Source organism: Euprymna scolopes, chromosome 41, assembly GCF_053919585.1.
Source record: "Euprymna scolopes isolate OS-2025 chromosome 41, ASM5391958v1, whole genome shotgun sequence".
NCBI lineage: Eukaryota > Metazoa > Mollusca > Cephalopoda > Sepiida > Sepiolidae > Euprymna > Euprymna scolopes.
The window spans coordinates 5,008,439-5,019,233 of NC_136522.1; the positions used below are offsets into that span (position 1 = coordinate 5,008,439).

At 33.1% G+C, this 10,795-nt stretch overlaps 1 protein-coding gene across 1 annotated transcript in view; it reads right to left on the reverse strand.

The window, feature by feature from the left end:
- The window catches only part of LOC145266316 (tolloid-like protein 1), a 213,627-nt gene that overhangs the window by 46,087 nt on the left and 156,745 nt on the right, over positions 1-10,795 (reverse strand). Inside the window, exon 6 of the mRNA XM_080121875.1 lies at positions 3,155-3,379. Coding sequence (XP_079978001.1) covers positions 3,155-3,379 — 225 coding nt within the window. The remainder of the gene's footprint in view (positions 1-3,154; positions 3,380-10,795) is intronic.

The following is a 10,795-nucleotide window of genomic DNA, read 5'->3' on the forward strand; positions in this document are numbered from 1 at the left end:
TGTTTGATCTGGCAGAACGATGGTTCATTAAAATTGTGGGGTCTGTTTTAACTTAAATAGGGATGGCCTCCATGAAATGGAAATAGGCACAAACTTTAATAAAGACTTTTCATCTATCTGCGTAAGTATACTTTGATAATTATGTTTCAGTTTGAAGAAATATGGTATAATAAAATTATGGGGGTGTTCGTTCGCACCTGATCTCCATAGAATGGAAATATCCCACAAAGTTTAACAAGGTTTTTTAATATAGATCCACAGAATATTGTGATAAGTGTTTCAGTGTGAACAGGTATGGTATAATAAATTATGGGGTTTATCTATTTTATTTTTACTTTCATCATATTTTGCTTTGGTTTTGTTACGCCCAAATTCGAAGCTATCTCTTTACAACCCTTCCTTTTCATAACCTATCATACTTTCATAAATCAGAGTCCATTTTCTGTAGGCTGTTTTTGAACCCAGTCAACGACGGGTACTCTTGCTATATATATATATATATATATATATATATATATATATATGTACATATATATATATATATATATATAATTTAAAGGAGATTAGACTAATAGTCTAAAGAGCTAAGTGTATTTTAATGTAATAGTGAAATTACTAGTTTAATTAAAATACAGGAAATGCTCGTTGTAATTTAGATATATAATAAGCTCGATAGTTAAATGTCCTAGAGCTAATTCAATATTAAGTAATGTGATTTACAATTTAAAAATATTAAAAAAATTTTAAAATTTAAAAATTAAATTTTAATTAAATTAAAAATCAGTTTCATAAGAAGGAAACTGATTTTTAATTTAATTAAAATTTGATTTTTAAATTAAAAAATTTTTTTTTTAATTTTTAAATTGTAAATCACATTACTTAATATATATATATATATATATATATATATATATATATATGACACACACATCCCCCCCCCACACATAGACACAGACACACGCGCGCACGCACGCACACACACGCGCACACACACACACGCATGCACACACATACACGCGCGTGCGCGTGCACACACACACGCACGCACGCATACACACATGACCCTTTTCTTTTGAATTTATTGATTGTGATTAGTCCAAACACTGGCGAAGCATACTTTTTCGTCATATTCAACGGAGGTTATTCACTTATCATGTATAATAAGTCAAATGACTAATTGGAAAACGACAAATTATAAAAGATGTGCAGTTTGGCGGATGGCTCTAGTCAAAGATTTCACGTTTTAATTTAGGATTAAAAGTTGAAATTAAAAAGTGAAGCATGCATGACCCCTTCGTGAGTGCCCCCCCCCTATTTAGCCCCAAATATCTCCAGCGGATTCTAAATCCTGGTGAAAATGTACAAACGGTGCAGTTTCAGGCCTTAACATATGTAAATTTGCATTCTGCACCATGCAAAAAAAAAAAAAAAAAAAAAAATGACGAAGTCCATCATTTGCCCCCTCCCCATTTTAGCCCTAAAAGAGCCCCTGGGTATACCCAAGAGTTATCGCGAAGTAAGAGTTATCGCAAAGTTATATAGAAATCAGTTTTTCAGAAAGTTTTATAAAAATCCAAGGCATCAATTTTTTTTTTAAATAAGCACGAAATTGTCAATTTTAGTCATTTTAACCCTAAAGGCACCCCTAGGGGAACAACTGGAGTTTTCCCAGAAAATCCGTTCTGTAACTCTTTTTTTACTCATATCATGTTTAATGTTTGTGCAAAATTTCAAAAAATTCCAAAGTGTAGTTACGAGGGGGCGTGCAATAAGTAATGCCTCTGACCCACTTTCTATAGCAGTAGAGCAACGAAACTTGACACAGTTATTAGTCTTTCTCTACATAGGAACCACCCAGAGTTATGCATTTCTCCCATTGTTTGATGCAGCTCTGGAGACCGTTTTTGTAGAACACCCCAGGTTGATCCTCCAACCACGACGTGACTTCAGAAATCAAGGCTGCATCATCTGGGAAACGCTTTCCTTTCAAAAACAACTTCATGGCTGGGAAGAGGCGAAAGTCAGAGGGTGCAAGGTCAGGAGAGTAGGGAGGATGGAGAAGGATTTCATAACCACACGCCCGTGCTTCTGATCTGGCGACATGTGAGTTGTGGACCGGAGCGTTGTCCTGCAGGAGGAGGAGGGTACCTTTGCTGATCTTGCCCCGTCTCTTGATTTTGATAGCTTCCCTTAATTTCCTCAAAAGTGGAGCATAATAGGCTCCTGTAATTGTGGTAACCTTTGCCAGGAAATCTGTCATCACTACTCCGTCCTGGTCCCAGAAGACTGTGAGCATAACCTTGCCAGCAGAGGGCTGCACCCTTGCCTTCTTTGGAGGTGGTGAATCCAAGTGCTTCCACTGCATTGATTGGGCTTTAGTCTCTGGAGCATAGTGATGGATCCAGGTTTCATCCTGTGTAATCAGTCTTTTGAAAACTTTGACTCATCATCTTGGCACATCTCCAAATTCATCCTCGAGCACTCGAAGTGTTCTCGCTTCTGGAATGGTGTGAGCAACTTGGGAATCCATCTGGCAGACACCTTATGCATATACAAATGGTCATGAATGATAGTTTCCACAGACTCTGTACTAATCTTAACATCTTGGGCTATTTGGCAAATAGTAATGCACTGATCTTCCAAAATGGCAGCCTCAACTTGACGGACAGATGCCTTATCAATGGCAGAAGGGGGGCGACCAGGTCTGGGAGCTGTTTCCACAGACTTCCGGCCATATTTGAATTCACGATGCCAGCGTTTTACAAGGTCATATGATGGGGCATTATCATCATAAGTTTCTTTCATTTCATCAAAAGTCTCCTGTGGTGTGCGTCCTTTCAAATACAAAAATCGGATCAGTGCTCGATATTCAACAGACTCCATTTCACACCTGACTCAGTTCAAACACCTGTAAAACAGAAACCACAATTAGTTCAGAGCTGTAATTTGCCACATAACCCGTAGAGATATAAATCAATGCACATGCAAAATTTCAGCTAGATCAGACAACTGGAAGTGGGTCAGGGGCATTATTTATTGCACGCCCCTCGTATTGAGAAAAATGCGGACAGACGAACGGACGAACGGACAAGGGTGAATTTACATGCGCACCCTCCTTTTGTCGGAAAAAAAATAAAGTAGCAACATTACTTACTTGGACATTTATAAAGTTTATTTGCCTGTCGTATATCTCCTGGACTTAATTTGATCCGTTGACCAATATCCCTGGTTCCATATTTACGTTTTGGTAAAATTGTATCCACAAATGAAACGCGAGCGAATGTGCTTCTGGCGTAATGCATGATACTCCCGTAGTCATATTCCTCCCCTAACGAGTTCACATCGGCCGGCGTGAGTTTATTAAAATTGTATTCTTGTCCTGCAACACCAACAAAATTACATTAGCAACATTACATTAGCAACATTTCATTAGCAACATCAAATTAGCAGCATTATATCAGTAATATTAGCAAAATCAAATTAGCAACAATATATAAGTAACATTATATTAACAACATTATATTAACAACATTACTTTAGTAACATTACTTTAGCAATATCAGATTAGCAACATCACATTAGGAACATTATAGGAGCAACATTATATTAACAACATTACTTTAGCAACATCACATTAGCAAAATTATATTAGCAACATTATATTAACAACATTACTTTTGCAAAATTACATTAGCAACATTATAGTAGCAACATTATATTAGCAACACCACATTTGCAACATCAAATTAGCAACAGCACATTAGCAATATTATATTAGCGACATCAAATTAACAAACTTTCAATAGCAGCATAATATTAGCAACATCACATTAGCAACATAAAATTATCAACATAAAATTAGCACCATCACATCAGCAACATCACATTAGCAACATAAAATTAGCAGCATCACATTAGCAACATAAAATTAGCAACATCGCATTAGCAACATAAAATTAGCAACAACACATTAGCGGCATCACATTAGCACCATAAAATTAGCAACATAAAATTAGCACCATAAAATTAGCAACATCATATTAGCAACATCACATTAGCACACATAAAATTAGCAACATCACATTAGCACCATAAAATTAGCACAATAAAATTAGCAACATCACATTAGCAACATAAAATTAACATCACATTAGCAACATTATATTAGAAACTTATATTAATAATGTTACATTCCCAATATCATGATAACAACATTATATTAACAACATTATATTAACAATATTATATTAAAACGTTATGGTAACAACATTATATTACCAACATAAACTTTTATCTTTATTTCTCTTTGACCCATTCTCTTAATTAATAAGGAAACATTTTTCAAAAAATTGAAGAGATAGTGTAAAAGTAATACGAGGCGGAACGATAAATTTCTCGCCCTAAAGAAAACAACACTACAGCTTTATTGAAAAAAAAACTAACTTTATTATGTAGTAGAGCTGACATCTATTTAATGTAGCCGCCTTCAGTCTCAATCACTGCCTTGGTACGGGTCCGGAACTGGGAGCATGCGGAAGCTCGGTGAATGGTCGGCGGATGGCTGTGAAACAGCGAAACAGTACTGTATGTGGATGACTATATATATCCTTGGCTTGGGAGAGATGCTAGTCTAGCGGCACTGATGAGTTGTGATACAACGAAACAGGACTGTATGTCGATGACTAGAAATATATTTTAAGCCCCCCCCCCCTCTTTGGGTAGAGCACTGTCGTAAATAATCTCACCGCTACTTAATTGGCTGAAAATGCGAAGCTCGTTGTTTGTTTGTTTACAAACAGGCGATTTGAGCACTATAAAAGTGGTGGCGGGTATCTATTTAAATAGACATTCCGACGAGTTATTTACGTGCGTCGATTCCATGGTCGAGTGGGAGAACTGCCGACTGTCAACACGACGGTTCTAGGTTCAATCCTTGGCTTGGGGGAGATGCTAGTCTAGCGGCACTGATGAGTTGTGATACAACGAAACAGGACTGTATGTCGATGACTACAAATATATATATATAATTTTTACTTCTTGATACCAGACGTTTACCAACTTTTCTTGGATTTTACCGTTATTGGATATTCTACCCTTCACCCGACCACCCATTCACGTGAAATCATTTTTCCTTTTTTACCCCCACTTCCTGGGCTTCGCTATTTAAAAAAAAAACTTTTACCAAGTAAGCTCTATGGCTTACTTGTAGTTTCATTAAATACTTTGCAAGCAAAATTCGATTCCGCATTTTGCTAACTCCTACCCTCTGATGAGAAGGAAAGTATTTCATTCGAAAGTCCGCGGATTAAGGACAATCCACTTAATTTGTGTTTCCTTTTTGAAATGAAATATGTTTTTTAACACTTATTCAAAGTGTTTTTTTAACATGTTTTATTTAATTATTTGTTCTTATATATATATATATATATATATATATATATATATATATATATATATATATATACACGTATGAATGAATAAATGAAATGAATGGAGATCTGTCTGTGAGAGGGGCGTCAGGCAGTTCTCTGAAACTGAATTTTACCACAAAAACTGCCTTAGAACAATTTGTGGCTTCACCCCAAGCAATCGGATGTCTAATGCGAACCTATACACGCGCTGCGGTATTGACAAAATTGAAAGCTTTTTGATGCAATCACAGCTACGTTGAAGAAAACATATCTTGCGCATGGAAGACCACCGGTAATCAAAACAAGTGATGTACGGGGAGCTCAACGGTGGACAGCGGAATGTGGGCAGACCTCTGCGTCGCTTTAAGGACAAGTTGAAAAAGAATTTGACATGTGCAAATATTCTTTTCGTGATTTTGAACGAATTACTTCGCAACGAAATGAATGGAAATCTGCCTGTAAAAGGGGGATCAGGCAGTTCTCTGAAGCTGTAATCAACCTACTGCGCGTTAGACGTGAAAGAAACAAATCATCTGCAAGTAACTCGGCCAATCATTCGCGCACTCTTCATTCTTGCCTTCATTGTGGGCTTGTTTGCAGATCTCTTGTAGGACCCAGATGCCATTTACGTAAATGTAAGCATGCTACATCAAATAAAACATGTTTAAGTTGTCAAGATATCATATGTCTAAGAGAGTCTATAATAATTACATAATTAATTCCAATAATCTAAAAATATTAAAAATAGAAATAATTTCATAATATAAAAATATTAAAAATAGAAATAATATAGTTAATACCGCATTAATTATTAAATTAACGACAAAAAATCTAATAATTTACAAAAAATGCATAAATTATAACAATTTCTCTGCCCCCCCTTTTTGTCCCCACTTTTTATTTGTTTCCTTTTTGAAAAAGAGATGAGCTCTCGAAATTATCAAAAAAGATTTATCGTGTAGGTTTACTGATTTATATGTGAAAGATTTTCGGAAAAAAAAATATGCGAAGACTTGTAATTTAAATGTTGCTTTCGATTGTCTTTTTTTATCCATACGTCACGTCACTCCACTATACAAGTATTCTACATTGCCAACACCCTTCTTAAACACATAACAGCAATGTTTAAAAAAACAAAACAATCTCTGTATCATATGTATATATTGATATCAAGAGGTTATGAGGGTTTTTTGACGCATGAAAACGATGTTATTTTTTTGTATTTAATATTTTATTTTTTATATTTTAGGCGGTCCTCCGCTCTTGGTCACAAAAAAGTATCGAAATGAAAATGAAAGACGTTGAAAAAAAAAACCCCCTGGAAATTTGTATTTTGGACAGCGTTCATTCCTTGCAACAATGTTCGAAACAGTTCACGTGAATTATTTTTTTCAGTTCGTGGAAGAAGAATGTATTTTTTTACTTTTAAAATTTTTTGGAAACGTACAGGTTATTCCAAAAGAAGCTGATGGTTAAAAAGATTCATAACTTTCTTAATTTTTCATATTTTTCTTTTATTTTTTCAGCTCATCTAGAGTAACCCTCCCAACGCTATCATGAGTCGTTACACTACCGAGGAGCGGATATTTATTGTAGAGTCATATTTTCGGTTGAATGAGTCAATATCAGAAACTCGAAGAGAATTTCAATGAAACTTCAACACAAGAAATTCCCCTACTCCCAATGCAATAAAACCAGTCACAATAAATACCCTTAAAAACAATATAGAGGAGGAAATTAGGGCCATAAGCCCTGAAACATTAAGTGATGTGCTGGACAATGTCCTGCAGAGAGAACAAGAGTGTGAAAATGAAAATGGTGGACATTTGAGTAACATCATTTTTCATAACTAAAATTAGACCTTGTGAAAAACATACTCTAGATTAAGTTGTGTAAATAAAATTAGAATAAGTAGACTATGATATCTTACTATATCTTAAAAAACACGGAGAGGCTCATCTACCTACATATGAAAATTGGTAAACATAACTTAAATATTGATTTTCAAACATCAAAAAAGGAGACGCAATCGATTTCAATACGTATATATCGTTAGATACTGAAACAAATGTGTGTTGAACGGTAAAAAAAAAAGTAATAATAATAATAATAATGTCAAAGAATGAGATTTCATATAGAAACGTTGTTTTAATTTGAATAAAATAAAATATGCATCAAGTGCGCTTGAAATCCAAATTACAACGTAATATTAGGAAAATAAACAAATATTTTACTTGTTTGAAATTTATCACAAATATATTTAAAAGGTATACTCCATCTTCAGTATGTTTTTTTTTCTTTTCTTTTTCCTTGCCATGTTGTAAAGTTGGAGAGAGAAGTCTGTCTGCAAAGAGCCGCGCGTTGTATCTGGCGGTATTTTGTTTGTTTGTTTTTTTTTTCCTTTTTTTTCCTTTTCTTTTTCCTTGCCATGTTGGGCATTACGTTGTGATTTGGCTTTCAAGCGCACTTGATGCGTATTTTATTTAATAATAATAATAATAATAATAATAATAATAATAATAATAATAATAGTAATAATAATAATAATAATAGTAATAATAATAATAGTAATAATAATAATAATAATAATAATAGTAATAATAATAATAATAATAATAATAATAGTAATAATAATAATAATAGTAATAATAATAATAGTAATAATAATAATAATAATAATAATAATAATAATAGTAATAATAATAATAGTAATAATAATAATAATAATAGTAGTAGTAATAATAATAATAATAATAATAGTAATAATAATAATAATAATAATAATAGTAATAATAATAATAATAATAATAGTAATAATAATAATAATAATAATAATAGTAATAATAATAATAATAATAATAATAGTAATAATAATAATAGTAATAATAATAATAGTAATAATAATAATAATAATAATAATAATAATAGTAATAATAATAATAGTAATAATAATAATAGTAATAATAATAATAATAGTAATAATAATAATAATAATAATAATAATAATAATAATTTAAGCAAAAATATTAATAGATATCGTAAAGTATTAATAACAATGATGATAGTTTTAATATTGCTAATAATATTGTTGTACCTATTTACTTACCCCCTCCGCGAGGGCAGAGTTATATGAAATATGAAACATAAAATATTAAATAAAAAAAACATCGTTTTCATACTCCAAAAAAACCTGCAAACCTTGATAATTTTAAAATTATATATAAATATACATATATATATATGCATATATATATATATATATATATATATATATATATATATATATATATATATATATATATATATGTATATTTATATATGTGTGTGTGTGTGTGTGTGCGTGTATGCGTATATATATACGTGTGCGTGTCTATCATATACATGCATATACATATACATCTACACACACATATATGTCTGTGTGTACATGTTTGATTAAACTACAGCGACAATTCCTGTTTGTTTGTTTTTCTGATCCTATCGAAGGAGGGGAGAGGGTATACGAAAATCCTTTAGAAATAGTTTTAATCGACTTAACCAATAAATTCACCAATTTTAATTCTGTAACTCATCAGGTGCGTGACAAAGACTCATGACAGTCGAAAACGTTTGCAGATATGGAGAATTTCTGTTCATATAAGAGCAGAACGTTAATTCACCGGCCTGCCAACTGTCATTATTGTTTAGAGAGAGAGAGAGAGAGAGAGAGAGAGAGAGAGAGAGAGAGAGAGAGAGAGAGAGAGAGAGAGAATCTGTTATTTATACAAACTTTATTGGTTAGATATGTGTACATATGTTTCAGTGGAATTTTAATTTAAAGAGACCACCTTATCAGACCAAAAAATGGGCGATATTGAAACGAGAGTCAACTTAGACTCTTTGAATTGAGATTCCACTGAAACATGTATGCACATATGTAACCAACAATGTTTGTATAATAAACAGACTATATACCAGCTCTGTCTTCCAATGAGCACTCTTTAATAATCACGCGGGTTTCATTGGTTTTACACATAGAAAACCAATCTATACAATCATTATACACACACACACACATACACACACACACGCACCCCCCATATATATATATATATATATATATATATATATATATATATATATATATATATATATATATATATATATATATGTCTATATTCCAGGTAGAAAGATAACCAAAAATTAAGAATAATTGAATTTCAACAAGGTTCGTTGATAGTGCTCAATCAAAGAGAGCAACTATATTTTTTTTATTGTTCTTTATGTCTTGAACACTTTTCAATTTTTGAATTTTTAAATTTTCTTGCCTGATGAGATCAATTATGATTGAAAAAGTCTGCACATCGTAGCAAGGTATGACTGTATTTACATAAATAATAATAATAATAATAATAATAATGCATATCGTCTTCAGGAAGCCTCAAGTTTTGACAAGCTTCTGGGCTTAACCATTACTCCTGATCTTAAATGGAACACGTACATCAAATCTGTTGCCAAGGCCGCTGGAAAAATGGTGGGATCTTTCTATCGATCCGGTAAATATCTCACTGCTGATGCTATTCTCTATCTATATAAGAGCCAGGTACGTCCAAGGTACTGTTGCCACATCTGGGCAGGAGCTGCTAGAAAGGACTTGGCCTGCCTTGATAGAGTTCAAAATAGACTTCGTAGCCTCGTAGGAGATGTCCTTTTCTCTTCGCTGCAACCTTTATCTCACAGAAGAGATGTTGCCAGTTTGTCTCTGATGTATCGTTATTTTCATGGAAAGTGTTCGACTGAGCTTCAATCTATGGTCCCCCCTCGCCAAACTTTCACAAGAAACACTCGTCTAGCTGTAAACACTATCAATAATTCCCCCACTCTTTATCTGTGCCTAAACCTAAACGTAGATTCGATGAACAAAGCTTCTTTCTTAGAACTGCACGCCTGTGGAATTGTCTTCCGTTTTCCTGCTTTCCGGCTGACTACAATATGGTTGTGTTCAAGTCTAACGTAAATAAGTTCTTGATGAGCCGTTCCATATAAGTTATCAAATTTACCAAATTTTCATTACTAATGATTACTATATTGTCCAATTTCTACTGTACACTCTTTAACCCTTATCCTTGAGTGGCATCTTGGCCTTGATAATGTGGTGATGCCTATGTAAATATATATATATATATATATATATATAATATATATGGTAACATCAGAGGTGTGTACGATGGCATCAAAAGGATACAGCTGTTCAGTCATTGCCTACCCCTGAAAGAAAAACGTACAACCCTATTAACCACAAAAAATTGCCAACAAAATCCACGCTGAAAACACTTCATGCAGACCATATTAAAGTCAAGTGTGCTGTGAGTTGTGTCTCCTGAGAGTGGACCGGCCTCTGTCAG